Here is a 17,231-nt window from a genome sequence, read left to right as displayed (position 1 = left end):
TTAAAAACTTATTTAAAACTAAACTATTAAAAACCAATTACAAAAAAAAACTTTCTTCCTAACCCTAATCAGAGCAATTGGACCCAACCACAAATCCACCACTACGCTAGGGGGCGCCACCCGCGCCCCCAGGATCTGCCACTGAATGACATGATGCTCACCTACAGGTACCTCCAGCAAGCCGACCAGAAACTGTTCACCTTTTCTCCCCACCTAAGACAAACATGAGGACTTTCCAAAAAGCTGTTCAGATCCACTAGTAACACCAAGGTCTGATTACAGTTTTTCAGCCAGCAAGTGGTGAAGTATTAGAACCAGCTAAGCCAAGAGACAATTTCCATAACCTTGCCTGAGGAATTCAAAAAGATTAGGAATTCAACAAGGATTAGGAGGCCAAACCATGGACATTCCAGTGGGAAAACCCCAGCCCTCACTACCATAACACTCTTGGAAGACAATAGAGAGTCAGCTTGGAGGATGATGCAGCTCGTCATACCCAACCATCTTGAACACTCAATCTGAAGCTGCTGTTTGCAGTGGTGCCAAATCTAAATGGTTGGAGAACGGTTCTTGAACCACACATGCCATGTGATCACCATTACTGAGTGGGCTTAAATTGCATCTCTCCAGCACCCTCTAGTCCTGATGGTTTGTTGCTTGACCTTAAGACGATGACCAGATCTATTGCCATCATATGCTATGGAGCCTCACAGTTCTTGCTACTAATTAGCTCTGAAGTGCAAATTAAAATAATTGCAAATTAGGCCTATACCAAAATATTGCTCTGTTTTAAGCAACAGTTTTTTAATGTCCTGTTCTGAACTAAACATCTTAATGACAAAATCTTTACTTCATTACATTCAAAACAGATCCATTTATTAGATTATCAGAGTGGCTTCCAGTTTAGCAGCCCTGCATCAAAATCAAAGTTTTCAGATTATTCTTTTTTTTATTTGCATTAGGCTACTCGATATTATGAAGTAACTGTTGCTGAGGATATTTAGTTTGACTGTTTTAAGCAATTATTGTTGAATCACTTGACCTTTTTGACAATTATCACTATTCTTGGCTTATTGAATGTGTATACTATTCTGTAAAAGGAAAACAAAGGTTGATTTTCTCAAGTCAATGTTAATTTCACTGGGTTGAGTGCAAAAAAATGTGTATGTACCTATTATTGCCTATAGGGAAGAGTCATAAGACGTGATTCTACTTATTAAAAAAAGAGGTTTTTTTAGCTGAAAGTAAAGAGCCACATTCAACCTTAAAACAAACTTAAACTATTATATATATGAGGGGAGCTATCCCTTCCCAAACTCTTTCTATTTACATTAAAGTCTTAAAGTTCTTCAAAAAATTTTCACTCAAATAAACTTCCCTTGTGTCTGAGCAGTATTTCCCAAAGAATTGTGACAAAAAGTCAAGCTTTAGTGTAAAGAGCAAGAGTTTGGGAAGGGGTAGCTCCACTCATTTACAATGTAATTTCTGTTCATTTTAAGTTTTAATGTTGCCCCTTACATTCAGTCATTTTTTTTTTGTAGAGTTTTTGACTTTTTTTCAAACCATTGCAAGAACTTCTCCATTTCTCCCCTCCCCATGTAAAATTAAACCTGAATTCTCCTCCCCACAGTAATTCCTCTGCCTCAAAAATATTCTTTTTATTTCCTAATAACAAATACTGTGTGTTCAAAATAGGGAAACTGTAATTTACAGCCCTTTCCCCAGGGGCTATGTGGAGTCTCCAAAGTCAAAGCTTATGAACATTTCAACTATGTTGAATTGAATAGCTGTTTCAAGATTTTGATTGGATTTCTTTGGGTAAAAAAGGGTGATGAGGCATAGTTACCCTCTAATCCATTTGGTCACTTGATTTCCATTTGAAAGAACTCTCTCCCAGTCTCCTATGATCATTGGTTTGATGCAATTTCCCCTGTGAAAAAAATATAAATAATCATTGGTATGTGATCTTTCTTCTGGCAAAAGATGCAACGTTCCACATTTTAGTGGATAGGAGCTTAAAATCTCTACAAAAGGATTATCAGATATGCTGAATCCAATGCTTTGATTCCTATCAAGATTGCTTGATTTCTTGTAGTAATTTCTCCGTTTTTTTTTTAAATTCAGGCACATTTTTGAAATTGTTATTTTTGATGAATAACATTAACTTTAATAAATTTTAAATATTTAGAACCGGTATATAAAGCTAATTGTTTTGATGTGTCAATTTTTATACAAATTATTTTTTTTGGAGTTTAGGTTAGGTCTACTATTTGACCCAAGTTTCTCTTTGTTTACAGCTTGTATTAACAAGCTTCTTTGATTATTCCTTTGTCGTTTTCCTCCAGATCCACTTCACTTGGAGAGCTTAGACCTTAGATCCTCTTGTGCTGCTAGAGTCATCTAGGGCATCCACAAAGAGCCAACAGTGATCCTGCTTGTGTGCTGCCACCCAAACGTCTTCCCACTGGGTTGGATTGTTATGTGAATGTTGGAAAGCTCTTGTTAATAGATGTGATGCAAGGTGTTCTTTGGTCAACCTCTTGTGTGGACTCCCTGAGGTTTGCATTCCAGGATCTGTCTTGGGTTCCTATTTTCCTTCATATGGATTACATGCCCAAGGTATGGCCACCTTTGTTGCCAAATGACATCTGTAAGAATGGGCTGAACTGAGATGGAGCAGGCTACTTCTCCAAAGGAAGTGGTTTTTGCAGGCAATAATCTGTCTCTCTTGTTGCTGATTTAAATTCCAGCACACACTGCTGTAGAGAAGTGCAGAAAGGGTATTGCTATTAAATATCCTTATTTTTAATTTTTTAGAATACTTTTTCAATTGCCATGCTGGTTTCAGTCAGTAGGAAGCTTCACTGGCTTGCCTTATCCTTACTTTACTTCCTGCTTGCTTGAACCTGTATTTTTCACTTGGCTGCCAAGGTACCTGAACTCTACAACCTGCTCAATTGTTGAATCTTTGCATTTTGTGTCTGGGGAAATCAGTTGTTGCCAATACTCTTTGTTTTCTCTGTGTCAGTCTTGAGACCAAGTCAGCCAACATTTTCAAAGATAGTACCTATAAGATCCTGGAGTCTGGTCTTATAACTGTCCATCAATGTGATTTTGTCAGTAAAACCCCAGCTGGCTAGATGTTTGACTTCTCCAATTTGGATGCCAGACTCTGTACAATTGCAGAGTATGCAGTCAACAGCAAGGACAAAGAGGAACAGAGAAAGAATACTGCCCTCTTTTACACTAGACATGATACAGAAATATCTGGGATTCCCTTTGTGGGCTAAACCCAGTATTCTGTGTCTTCATATAATGCAACAATTAGGGCCACCATTTTGTCAGGAACTCTGTATTATCACATATGTTCCATAGCGAATCTTGGTCAAAGGAGTCAAAGGCTTTCTCAAAGTCCATGAAAATCAGGTATATTTTTTTGCCATTCATTGCTCTCTTCAATCATCATCTGTAGTCAGGGGCGGATCCAGGATTTTTCTTAGCAGGAGGCGCATAATAGGTTGCTTTGATAAACTTGCGAACAAACAAATTCAAGCAATTTAAAGGGAACCTCATTTATGGTCATAAATTTAATCTAAAATCTGGTCTGGGTAAAAGCTCTAATAAATGTTTTGAAATTAAAATGATGTAAAAATACTGGTACAAAAATAGTAAGTTATAGAAACCACCCCCACCATAAAAAAATAAAAAGCTGTTCAGCATTTGTAAAAAAGATATGATATTTAATATTTTCAGCATAATTTTTCACCTTTGCACTTGTGACACCATAGCGAGTGAGTTAAGCTTTATATTGTCAAATAAATTAGTTTTGAACTAGCCTCTGGGGTCGTTTATTCATTGCGACTATTGTATTAGTCAACCCATTTAGCATGTCATCTAACCTTATCGCATCGCTCAGTGATTATGATAGTAACAAAGAGTAGGAAATGAGGATTAAGATACAAATTGTATATCTGTAAAGCATGTATTAAACATTAAGTACTAGTTCGTCTAGGGTTGTAGCAAAAAAGAAATAGAACAAAGAGATAGAAATAATTAAAATTCATTTAAAACGAGGGTTTTAAATATAGGCAATAAAGCATTAGCATCCGATGCGTGTATTTTTGCCCAGATATTGTCAGAAGCTTTAAAAAGAGGGGTTGATCCTTCTGTTATTAATTGTCTCTGTTATATGTATAGTCATCTTAAAGATAAAATAAAAAGGGGTTCAGATCTTTTCAATCAATTTAAGGGTGTCAGACAGGGGGGTTTAACTGCCCCTGCTCTTTTTAATAGCTCAATTTCTACTGCTCAATGCTCTGTCGAGTGCACGTGTATTTATGGTGGAATCGATGTTTCTTTATTTACTTACGCTAATGATATTTTGAATCTAAGTCGCACCTTTTTGGGAAGTAATAGAACTTTTCCTTAGCTCCAGCATCAATATCAGCAAATTGGTCTGAATTTTAATGTTGATACAGCTGTAGCAGTCGCTTTATTCTTAAGGGTAACTCTGATATGCAACTTGAACTTAGTGAAACATCTATTCCGCTTTCTGATAACCCTATCTATCTTGGTATGCCCGTTTGAAGAAGTATTAAAGAAACCATTAAACTTGCAACTCAAAACCTTGCTAAAAAGATTCGAATTGCATATGCTTTGCTTACATCTAATATCATAAATCTTAGTCGGTTTCACCGTTCCAAACTTTACAACAGTCTAACTGTGCCCCATCTTCTTGCTATGTCCGCCATTTGGAAATTTTTTTCTGCTTCAAATAAAAAAAAATATTAACCAAATTTATTTGAAATTCGCCAAGTATCTGCTGCATCTGCCTCCTTGGACCAATAATTTTTCTCTGGTACAAAAATTTAAGTTGATTCTGCCTGCAAACATTATTGAAAAGAGAATGGAAGATCTCAAATCCCCCGCTAGAAAACTCAACCACCAGTAGTCTTCCCTCTTCGTATAGTATGTAGTTCTGTTTGTGTTTATTGATTGTAATCTCTCTTTTCGTTGATTGTTTATTTTCTCTTTTTATTCTCTTGTCTTACTCTGTCATTAGGGTTGCAAACCCTCTTTTGTTTTGTTGACGGGTCAGAAATAAATTGAATTCAATTAACTTAAGACCCTAACTATTTTTTTAATAGTTCTATTGAGGGGTTTGCAAGTTTTGCTAGTTGGTGTACCATTATTTGTTTCTGGTGTATTTGATGGTAAGACCAATTTGGTCCCAGTGGTAAGACATATTGGGGACTTGTAAGTAATAATCGGCTATTAGGTTACAATCATCTTCAGTGATGAGGGGTTTGCAACTTTTGTTAGTTGTAATGAGGGGTTTGCAACTTTTGCGAGTTGGTGTACCTAGTATTTATTTTAAGATCCTTAGAGATTAACTACTTAAGCATTTAATCGAAGCGAGGAAACCGAACCAAAGTGTTGCTCTCGCAGCACTTTACTCAGCGAAGCCGAACAAAGGTTGCTGCAACACCTCACGTTGCCTATGCAATGTAGATCTAGTCTTCTTGTTGCATTCCGTTTCCATAGTTAATTCAATTGGTGTGTATTTCCACTTTTTTCATCATTTCGTTGGTGAATGTTAAGACAAAATGCTATTTTGCTGATTCAAACTGAGAATTAGGGGAACCATCTATACCAAATAGATGAAAAAAATAAACACATAATTATTTGCCTTCTTTGATAAACAGTTTTTCCAAAATCTAGTTATCTTAAAAAATTACTCCGACCTTTGAAGGAGTATTTTGACTCAAATACTTAGTTTTAAGTGAATGCTTATACAAACCTTTACTAAAGTTTGGATATATCTAAAGACTCTGGCCTTTATTTTAATGTTTTAGGACGAACAGGGGAGGTGATATGTTATATAATGCAGAGCTTTAATTAGATGGAAATGAGCAGTAAAGTGGTCACCATTTGCTCACCAAAATTCAACACGTAAACTAATAATATCTTTGCACTTTTAATAATGCACTTCATGCGCTTCTCTTTAGTTATATTTTGTGCATAATCTGGTCTTGGAGACTTTTAATGAGTTATACTGTCAGAAGTTCTGTTCATGAGCATGATACAAGAAGATGTTATAACTTGGTTATGGATATTGAAAGTAGTGTGAGATCTGGTTTTACTTTGAAGTATCTTGGTCCTTCCATATATAATTTGCTTCCAGTGAGCTTAAGGCTGGCTGAGCACCTCCCACAGTTTAAAAAAAAGTTAAAGGAGTATTTCTGGGGAATCAGTTTTTTCAGTTCTCTTTTTTAGAGTGGGTTTTTTAGAGTGTGAGTGGGTTATAGGTCTGGAAGGAGGAGTGGGTTGAAGGGGTTGGGGTGGATTGAGTTGTATTTTGATGGTGGTTTTTACCCTGGGGGTGTTTAAGAAATGGTGATTGTCTTTTCTTTCTTTTTTTAGTATTATTATTTTAATTAGTCCAGGATGCCTCTAGAAATATTTATGCATTTCTTATTATTATTATCATTATTGTTAAATTAGGATGCCTTTAGGATATAGTTAATTGCTATGCGTTAGCAAAATTTAAAATTTTCCCTAGGATAGTGATTTATATCTGTAATAGTTTATATTTTTGTTTATTATGTTAATAAAAGTCAAAGTAAAGTCCACAAAGTCAAAGTCATACATTTTCTTTCTATTATACAAATCCCCTAAAAATTAGCAATGTTCTAAAAACACCCCAATTTGCAAAAAAAGCAAACCCAAATTTTATGACAGCCAAAAAAGTAAAGATTTCAATTTCTCTGCCTCTTTGCCATAGAAATACTGAAAAACAAATTTTAAAAGTAAAAGTAGTTTAAATATGAAATTTTTTCCACCTCGTCGTGACAGCACAATCCTGAAATGTCATTTCAGGATTCAAATCACCTGAATCAAAAAGGAGTTTGGATTTTAAATTTTCCTTCCTTATTGTTATTAAATGAAGATTTTTGCCTCCCAGTACGCTTTTGTTGTAATACGGACATGTTCCCTTGACAAATATGAATTTAATTAAATACTTTTAGGCATTATGCGTCATCAGTAAAATCTGATGAGACCACACGAAGTAACTGAAACTTTGTTTCAAACTTGTTTGCAAAAAGGAATAGTCTTAACAATTGAAAACTTATAAATAACTCAACTGTTAAAAACTAATTACAAAAAAGAGCTTTCACCCCACTGCCAACCTGAACAAGCGGTCCCATCCCCAAATCCATGACTACGTTAAGGGGGGAGTGCTCCCCACCTGGATCCGCCACTGTCTGTAGTGGTAGATGAGATCAGTGCAAGAATGGGATGACCAGCAACTGTGGCATTTGTCCCACAGATGGTTATCAGGAACTGTCAGGATGTGCTGGAGAAGAGTTTGGAGAGTTGCTGGATCTATGAGAAGAGTTTACCCTGAATAGATAGGAGACTGATGTCCCTCCAGTTGTCACATTTGGTCGTGTCTTCTTTCCTGAAAAGTTTGATGAGTATACTTTTTGTCCAGTCATTGGGTACCTTTTCAGGCTTCCAAATACTAGTAAAGAATTTAAGCCACACATCCATACTGGTGTTCAGTAGTGCTTTTATCATCTTTACTGTGGTTCTGTCAAGTTCCCGCTCATCTACCATTCTTGAGCAAGCAGGCGACCTGTTGAACTTTTACATGCCCAATGTTCTTTGTTGCTGATTTGAGGGTTTAAAAAGGGTCACATCCGGTGGATCCAAAGGGTGGGGTCTTTTCTGAATCTTCTGAAAATGCAAGGCCTATACTTTGGAAAGTTCTGATGGGTCTGAGATAATTTCACCGCTTACATCTTTAATGAGTCCATTTACATTTCAGTTTTTCCTCACAATTTTGTTGGTAATCTTGTATATGGCTTTGGAGTTTCCATGTTTTGCTGCTTCCTCGACCTTGGTAGCTTTTTTATCCAAACTACTGTGTTTGTCCCCCTTTTACTTGTTTATTCAGGTCTATGTGCCTTTGGTTCTTCAGAACCGTGTTGCTTTTGTCACCACCATTTAGAAGCTACTGCTTAAGGTTACAATGCTCATCAATCAGGTTCCAAGTTCTCTCTGATATCCTTTAGTCTCTGGGTCTCTTTTCATACCCAGGCAAAGCAGCAGTTGTCTGATTGTATACCTCTTTGGTGGTGTTCCAGTCTGACTCGAAACTGACATCAATGTCAGCATCTAAGGGGAAGGCAAAATCGTGTCTGGAGACGTTCTAAGGTCGTCAACTTTGGGTAATTCGGGGATGGTCCATGGTTGCTATTATATTGTACAACCATCACATACATGAAAACTTTGGCAATCTTGGCGTGCTTTAAAATCCTATGTTTTTCCAGTTGCTGGTCGCTGGACCCCCACCAAACCAAATTACTAAGTCATTTGCCAATGCGAAGTCCACTTGCAGCGTTTTGTTTTTATATATAGTGCACCCATCACACAAATGAAAACTTTAGTAATCTTGGGATGCATAATGTTTTTGCAGCAGCAGACTGCTAGACCACTGCAAAATCCTCCTCCTTTATCCAGGCTTGGGACTGGCTTTAATTACTAACAGACAGATGTTTTGCCCACCCTTTCATATGGAAACGATAGTCAAAAAGCTTGATAAAGTAAAAAAAGCAATGAAGTCAAAGTTGGTTTGTTGATACTTTTGTGTGTTGTATCTTTGACTCTTAAAGCCAAAGAAATACTTTCAAATAATAGTATTACCAGGTTCAGTGAAGTCCCTCATCCTTTTATAAGGTGTGCTTAAAAGAGATGAGAAAGAGCAGGTTAAATTTACGTTGAGCTTTGGTAAAACAGGGCCTAGCCAGAGCCCTAGTTTCGTCATTACTCTTTAATTTACAACCTAATGGCATTAGGTAAAAGCAGAGAGATAGAAGGACTGTTTGTTCAGGCTTCTGAGTAAAGATATATCACTCTACTAATTGTGTGGATGCTATTTAGATGTTTCTGTAGTTTTGTAACATTGATGTTGGACACAGTGTTAACCATTTTATCTTCCTAAATTGCTTAAAGCTAGATCAAGAAAAGAGGAGCATCTATCACGATCTTTATTCTTTTTCAAGTTGGTCCAAGCGCATTTTTAGATAACCAAATGTTTACTCTCTGGAACAGTTGTAATACTGTATTAGTAACTTATAATGTTTCTTCCCTAGGTATGGGTAGCTTCATCAGTTCTAGAGCAAATATGAATGAATCTCTTGCAAAAAAGGTTGAAGCCGAAATTGTTCAGCACAAAGTAGTAATCTACTCCAAAACCTACTGCCCTTATTGTGTTATGGCTAAAGATGTAAGTTGTTTACTATTAACGATTATGTTTAAATAATATTAAATAAAAATTATGCATAAAATTTCATACTTGCATAATAGCTTGTCAGGTATATACTATGTGACATAGGATACAAAAGGAAGCCACGCCCCTGGCCTGGGAATCAGAGTCTCCTTTTCTATGGACTTGACTTGGAATAAAACTCCTTAAACTCATATGTAGTTCAAGTTTAGTCTGCAAAAATTAATTTGTTTATTAAGTGATATGACCGTTTTTTTGTGCTTTGAACATGAGTAAACAGTTCTGCTGTTTTATTGCTATAATAGACCCCTTCCTTCCCGATCAGAGTCCTGCATCTACCATGCATTATATCTATAATCTAGTAAATTATTTACTGGGTGATACAAGGGGAATTCAATATTGAAGTAAATATCTTGAGAATAACCTTCAACTTGTTAACTCTAAAGTAAAGAGAGTTTACTGAGTTTATTGCTCAGTAGTGCCATCCCTCAGGCCACTCGTCCTTAGGGGGTGGATAGGGAATCCCCAACAGATGTGTAGGGTATCTCAATAGGAAGTGAGGAACAAGAGGGTACCCTATCCCTTTGGTCCATAATAAAAATCGTGTGTGCACATGTCCCATAAGTTACAAATTTTGTCACAATAATGGGTTAAATTGCATAGTAACATAGAACACCATCATTGGAGGATTCTCTATAGGAGGACAACTGCAGCTTAGCATAAGATCCAGATCTATGGTAAATGGCTTCTCCAAGGTCCTCTGGGGTACATGCAGGACTGGGGAGCTTACAGTCAGCTTTATTCCCACTCGAGAAGTGGCTCCCCTCAAAGAAACGGTAGACTAGTAAACAACACAGCATTTGCACGGGTTCTGATTAATGGATAATTCTTCTGGGGTTAGTCTGTTCAGGTGGACGTTTTTGGGATAAAAAGACTTTTCCTAGCTAATTTGTCTACTATGGGTTGCCTCTCTGTAGTTAGCATAATATTTGTAGGTATGAATAAAAATGGCGTGTGTAGGAGTAATGAGTAGGAGTTATTAGGCTTGAGATTGTCTGTGCAGGATTTTGATTCTTTTTGGTAGAATAGCATCACCAAGTGCTGAAAACAATGTTGTTACCAAGATTGGCTCATGGTTGTACAAAGCCTCCATTCAACTGGTCTCAGGAACATCTTTCTGTCCGGTTCTAAACCGACTTAAGTGCTTCAGCGTAGACCTGAGAAGATGTGTTGGTTTCCATCCTGCACTGGTTTCTGGGACAATTGCTTTTCCTGAGGCCAAAATAATGTCAATGGTTTGTAGAAGGTGAAAATTGCAACTTGGAATGTTACAAAGTAGAAAAATGACTGTCGTATCGATATTTTGACTGATGATTTCAGACGCTTTGAGTTGGATGTAGTAGGAGTTTCAAAAACTCATATCCCATAGGTAGGAAACATATAATTAGGTGAAACAAAATTTATTTACTCGGGCAGGAAGTATGGGGTACATAGACAGGGAGTAGGGCTCATGATGAATAAGGAAGCTGCTAAGTCCTATGTTATTGTAAACGAGTCCTGTTTAGGCTTGGAAGTTATTAATATTTGGATACCAGTCACTTATTTTGTGACTAAAGAGTGTAGGGTATCAGTCCTAAACCAACTTAAGTGCTTTGGCGTAGACCTGAGAAGATTTGTTGGCTGGTGAAAATAGCAATTTGGAATGTTACAAATCAAAAAAGTAACTAATGTATCGATATTTTGACTGACGGATTCAGACGCTTCGAATTGGATGTATTAGGAGTTTTAAAAACCCAATATTTCAGGGGTAGGAAACATGTAATTAGATGAAATAAAATTTATTTACTGAGGCAGGAAGGATGGGGTACACACACAGGGAGTAGGGCTCATGATGAATAAGGAAGCTGCTAAGTCCTATGTTATTGTAAACCAAAGACTGGCAGGATCAATGCAAGGTAATAGGGTATATAAAACTGCTGTTATTGATATTTAAAGTAAAGATCACCATCTAGTGGTGTCTAGGGTTAATTTAAAACTTAAATCTCTGCATGGTAACTACCTTCCAGGAAGCTCTGACGTTGGTAGACTCCAGGATGAGAATTCGAGAGGAGCTTTCCGGGAACAGGTGAATACTAAACTGGAGAGTTTGAAATTTGACTGTGTAGAAGACGCGTGGAATAATTTTAGGAAAATAATACATGAAATTGCTAATGGTGTCTTGGGAAAGAAATTTAGGAACGTACCTAAAAATACTAGTGAAAAGGCTTTATGTTTATTAGATAAGAGAAGGGGCTTGTACAAGCATTTCCTGAGTGAAAGATTATATGAAAATAAGAGGAATGTAAAGAAAGTCATTAATGTATTAAAATGTGAAATAAAGAGGTGTGAAGTGGAGACCATGGATAAGATTGCCAAAGATCTGGAAGATGCAGCTAGATGGCATAATAGTAAAATATTGTACTGGCATGTTAATAAATTGAAAGGGAGTAGTGAATCTGGAGTTGTTCCAGTCAAAGATAGGATTGGGACTACAATTACTGATAAGGAAAGAGTTAAAGAGAGATAAGTAGAACATTTTGAGAATGTGTTAAACCAGGATAGAGTTATAGGAAAACTTTGTAACATCTTGGATGCGAAGGAAGATTTATTTTGTGAGGAAGAATTATTGGCAGTACTAAAATTATTGAAAATAATAAGACCCTGGGTACTGATAATGTGGTAAAGGAGCTTCTTAAAATGTTGACTATGAGGTTAGAAATAAGTTACTGAAGATTATGAATATGATTTTTGAAAAGGAAAAGTACCTAGCGATTTTAGGAAAACGGTAATTAAACCCCTTTATAAGAAAGGTAATAAGAGTGAGTGATAATTATGGAGGCATTAGCCTAGTATCTGAAGGTAGCAAATTACTTGGTACGACGATACCTTTTGGACTAAGATATGCTGTAGATAAAGTTTTTAGACAAGAACAGTGCAGCTTTAGGAAGGGTAGAGGATTTTTTGACCAAGTTTTCACTCTTAGCTTAATAATTGAGAAGTGCCTGAGTCATCAAACACCTTTAGTCTTCACTTGTATAAATTAAGAGTAAGCTTTCGATTCAACTGATAGAAGAGGCCTAGTGAAGGTCCTATCCTTGTATGGTATACCAGACAATTACATTAGATTGATTAGTGTTATGTGGCAGAATAACACTGATGCAGTTAAGGTAAGAAATGAGATTGTAAGCCGGTTTCGCATTGAATCAGGAGTCCAGTAGTGTTGCTTTTTATCCTCATTCATATCGGCTGTTTTGATTGATTTTGTTTTAAGGAGCATATAAAGTTAATGGGAGAACAAGGAATCAAATGGGAAAGAAAACTTTCTCGGACTTAGACTATGGTGATGATATAAGCATTCTAGATGAAAGTGTGAGCAAAATGAATGAGCTGTTAGAGGCTTTGCGAGTTCAGGGTGTTAGAATACGTTTCAAAACTAATGAAGCATGGGCGCTCTGAAAAACGGAGGAAGGTTTGCTAGATGTTTTCCAAAGAAATTGCCTACGGATTGTATTGGATACCTGGCTGACTGGCCATATTTCAAACAGTAGGCCTTATGAAATTTAGGTTCATCCTGCTTTCTAGGGCTATAGTGAGAGAAAGGTTGAGATGGCTAGGGCACGTTCTGAAAACGAGGGATGGCAAATTACGAAATGCTGTCCTTTTTGGATAACATTTTGTCCATCTGGGGCTAAGCATTTTGTTGTCCATCTGGGGCTAAGCAAAAATCAGGTCGCCCAAAGAACAGCCCATAGTGACTGACAGTTTGAAGACGCATTTTTGAAGAAACTTTCTAGCAAGAATCATTTCCCAACTAACACAGATTTAAAAATAATAAATACTTTTCGGGTTCCCTTACTGTTGTGATACTGAATTTTTTTAAATTTCGAAGTAGAGTCCGGAACCCCTCAAATATGGTGGTGACTAAACGATGTAACATTGAAATTGCTGTCCTTGGAAAGGCTAAGCTGTAGGTTTGTAGCCACCCACATTAACAAGGTTAATTGTATTTTTATATTGGTAGCAGTGATGCATCTCCATTTTTGTCTTCTTCACGCTCATATCGTTTTTTTTTTTTGCTACTGTGCTAGAGTAACGTGTCATATGGTACCAAAAATGGTACTTTATAGTTCCATTTCCAGAGTGAATAAGGCTAGGAATCAAAAGCATTAAACAATTCAAGTTACCATTGTTGAAAACTGTTAGCTGGAGAGTTACTGTCTCCCATAATGATTGTTCTCATTTGACTGCTCTCCTTGTGTTCGACTTTTGTTAGACTATTTTTTAATAGTCTGTTACACTGTAATACTTCTGGAATTGCGTTAAACAGTCGCTCCTGAGCTTACAGTTCTATTAGGCTCTTTTTGAAAGCATTAAGTTTTTTTGTTAAGTTACCTACTTTTAACGTACTATCATTAATTACGGCTTTACTGATGTATGTATAGTCCTTAGACTTTGTTTATTATTTGTATAAGACATTGCTTTGCTGTTCCAATTACATACGTGCATTGTCTTTACAGGTTTTTAAAGAAATTAAAGTCGAATATCACCTAGTTGAATTAGATGAGCATCCAGAAGGGTCTGAGCTGCAAGCAATTTTGCATAAAATGACGGGTGCTCGCACGGTAAGTTGGTGATGATTGACTTTCTTCGAATTGTTTTGAATTTTTTTTTCTCTGTCAGACCTAGTGGTACCTGTGTTCAATATTTTATGTCCATTATGTGAAGTTTAATTTATTTTGTGATGTTTTTACCCTTTCCTAGCCAATTTGCAGTTCCTGCTGAAGTAACCTAATCTGTGTACGAGCGGACGTATACAAGTGTGTATTTGACATTGCAAATTAAAAGAAAATCATTACAATGTTTTAATTTAAAAATGCACGTTTGTTTCAGTTTATATTTGAATATGAGAAAGTGTTTTCCGTGTTTCAGAGTTCTAGAAATTCCTCAGATGGTAGATTCAAGTAAAATGTGGGCATCGAGCAATAGATAGCGTAAGGACAATCACGAAGGCAGTCACAGACGCTGATTCTAACTTGGCCGTCGCATGTATACCTCGTATGTGGCATGTCGATAGCTATTTGTAAGGAGAACGACGCTAAATTTATCCCTTCTCCTGTTGTTTATGAATACGATACGCCGTATTCTTAATATATATCAATACGCGAAGATGCAGGAATGCGTCAATAAAATAATTAATTAGAAACTGTGCATTGTTTAAAATATAAAAAAAAACAACTTCTAAATGGTGCCTAGGGGTGCCAGTTCACCAAAATTTAGGATGGGGAGGGAGTTCTCGGTTTTTTAAGTGAAAAACAAAGAAAATACATTTTCGAAATTTTAGAGGGGAGGGGGTTATTTTTTAATATTGTTGTGTAAAAACACAAAAATGTAATTTTTAAAACCTAGGGGAAAACTGACTCCCTTCCTTGCTCAGTCCCCTAGTTGGTGCCCCTATTAGTGACTTCATCATGTTCTGAATTAGGAAAAGGTGGGAAGGGGGTAAGGATCCTCTTGGTGTCTCTTCTGGGAGCTACATAATTCATTCAGTCTTTATTAGATTTCTTAGCCTTTGGTTGCCCATTGTTAACGCTCGAATTAATTTCCAAAAATTTGAAAAGATAACTGTTAAAGCTCTCGCTCACTCTCTAAACAATGCTATACTGTTAAGAAGTTTGCAGACATCACTTTGAAATGAAGAGTTTTACCTGCTGGATTACTGTGTTAAATAAAAATATACTAATACTAATTCGCAAAGCCCACAGATCGCCATTAGATCTGGAAAAGGGAGCTTCATTTCAGGCTGTTTTTACTAGTCAAAGAATAATTATTAAAGACTTTAAGACATTAATTTGCTTAACACCTTAAAACTTAAGACTCTTGTAACTTCTGATTTATTCAGAAACAAAAAAATAGAGCCTAAATTAAATAAAAATTGTCCAAAACCAAGTGTCAAAAGACGAAATATTATATAAAGACCGGGCCCGGGGTTATATCTTGCCGAAATAATGTATTAGGGTAATTAAAATTTTATAATTAAATAGAATTATCAGGGAATTGATTTTTTTAAATATTTGCATGAAAAATTACCTTAAAGAAAGGTAAAGAGCAATGTAAAAACTTAGAAGAAGCAGGAATGAATTAATAAATGTAATTTATTCGAACAGAAATACGAACGAATAACAAGTTTCAACTTTATATGAACAAAAATTACTGTTAATTAACAATTTAAACCTAAAACGAACATAAACTAAAACGAACAATCAAGCCCGACTTAAACTTATCAAAAACTACCAGAAATAATTGTAGGACTTCCATCCGTTCATGCAGCCTAAAGGATAGAATGTCATTTACCCACAAAAAGTTGCAACAAAATATTCAATATCCTGAAAGATATTGGAAAACACCCTTATTGATACTAAACAATTTTTTTTACCGTTATAGATTTTTTTTGCCGTAATTGATTTTTTTTGCAAAGCACAAATACATGTACTAAAAGAAGAAAAGATTACTTTAAATTTCAGTATAATTGCTCTAGTTCTAACAAGCTTTCTCGATGCATAAAATTTTAAGGTTCGTTATGTGTGTACTTTTTCAAAACTTGAGGAATTTCGAAACTTGTTGTAAACGACAGCTTTCTGTGGAATAAGTAGTGTGCTGCATAAACATCGTGTAAGATCATAATATGATAGTACAGAGAACGCTTGACACATCAGTATAATATACATGACAATGAGAATCCGAATCGATGAGCTCTTGTAGGCAGCTCCCCTCATAGTCAAGCCTGTCTTAAAATGAATAGAAAATACCACAGATAAAAATGACACTACTGTCCGCTGAAGCCCTTTAAAAGTGAGAGTATCTTTTGTATTTTACTAAAAACAAAATATATCATAACAATTTTTGTCCTATCACTATAAACTTCTAAAGTAAGTTGTATTCCAGTAATTTCTAGTTACGAGAGCCAACATAAAAAAAGAAATATAAAATATCAGTTGAAACGGAAAATTTTATTTTCTTCTATTACGTCTGCAAACAAGTACGTGTATGTATTTAATTTTTTTTTTACAAGGCAGCTATTGTTGTCTGGTAAATGGCATGTGTTTTTGTAATTTGGCTGTGAATTTTCTGATATTGGGTTCATAGTTCGTTTGTGCAATACGAATTAATTCTGTTTAATGATCATTTTTGAGTTGTGAACGATTCGTTTATTTCATAAATTACTTGGCTCAAAACTGTATATTATACTGAATATAAACAGTAATCCGCAAGTAATTTTTCTTAAGTTTGTGTACTTTGATTTTGGCATTAGTTTCCAAAACTCATTTGCAGATCGTAATGATCTGTAATGTATTCTAAGACTGTAATGCTCTTGGAAGTGCTAGTAATTCTATTTCCTTTGCATTTTTTTTGCAATTGTTATTAGAATAACTAATTTTTCGTATCAAGGCATTATGATGGTACAGTTAGGAATGAATAGCATAAATTTTTCAACAATTTTCCTTATTTTCATTCAATTCACCACTATAATCCCACCATTACAATCAATACGACTCCCAAAGTACTTAAATTCATTGACCTGTTCAATAAAAGGCAGCTAAATTCTCGCAATAAGAAGTAATATCAGAATTCCTCCAGAAGCATTTGTCAGTCGCTTTTCATGTAATCTAGTTTTTCAGCAAAAAAAGGAGAAAAAAGACAAAGACAATGACAAATCATAAGATTGACTTATTTGTAGGTGCCGAGAGTTTTTATTAACGGAACGTGCATTGGCGGTGGCACTGAAACAAGGCAGCTGCATAGAGAGGGAAAGCTGCAAGCTATGCTTTCATAGCATTATTGTCCGAAGAATTCTCAGCGCTGGATCTTTTTGTCTTTTCAATGATATAATTTTGTTACTGAA

General features: G+C 35.9%; 1 protein-coding gene across 1 annotated transcript in view; it reads left to right on the top strand.

Annotated features, from left to right (window-relative positions):
• The window catches only part of LOC136038728 (glutaredoxin-like), a 25,724-nt gene extending 8,493 nt beyond the window's left edge, over positions 1 to 17,231 (top strand). The window contains exons 2-4 of the mRNA XM_065722064.1: positions 9,159 to 9,292; positions 13,849 to 13,953; positions 17,067 to 17,231. Of these exons, the coding sequence (XP_065578136.1) occupies positions 9,161 to 9,292; positions 13,849 to 13,953; positions 17,067 to 17,162 (333 nt within the window). The 5' untranslated portion in view covers positions 9,159 to 9,160 and the 3' untranslated portion in view covers positions 17,163 to 17,231. The remainder of the gene's footprint in view (positions 1 to 9,158; positions 9,293 to 13,848; positions 13,954 to 17,066) is intronic.

This window comes from Artemia franciscana, chromosome 18 (assembly GCF_032884065.1).
Source record: "Artemia franciscana chromosome 18, ASM3288406v1, whole genome shotgun sequence".
Classification (NCBI taxonomy): Eukaryota; Metazoa; Arthropoda; class Branchiopoda; order Anostraca; family Artemiidae; genus Artemia; species Artemia franciscana.
Note: the sequence above shows the minus strand (reverse complement) of the source record. Positions and strands in the feature narration are given on the sequence as shown.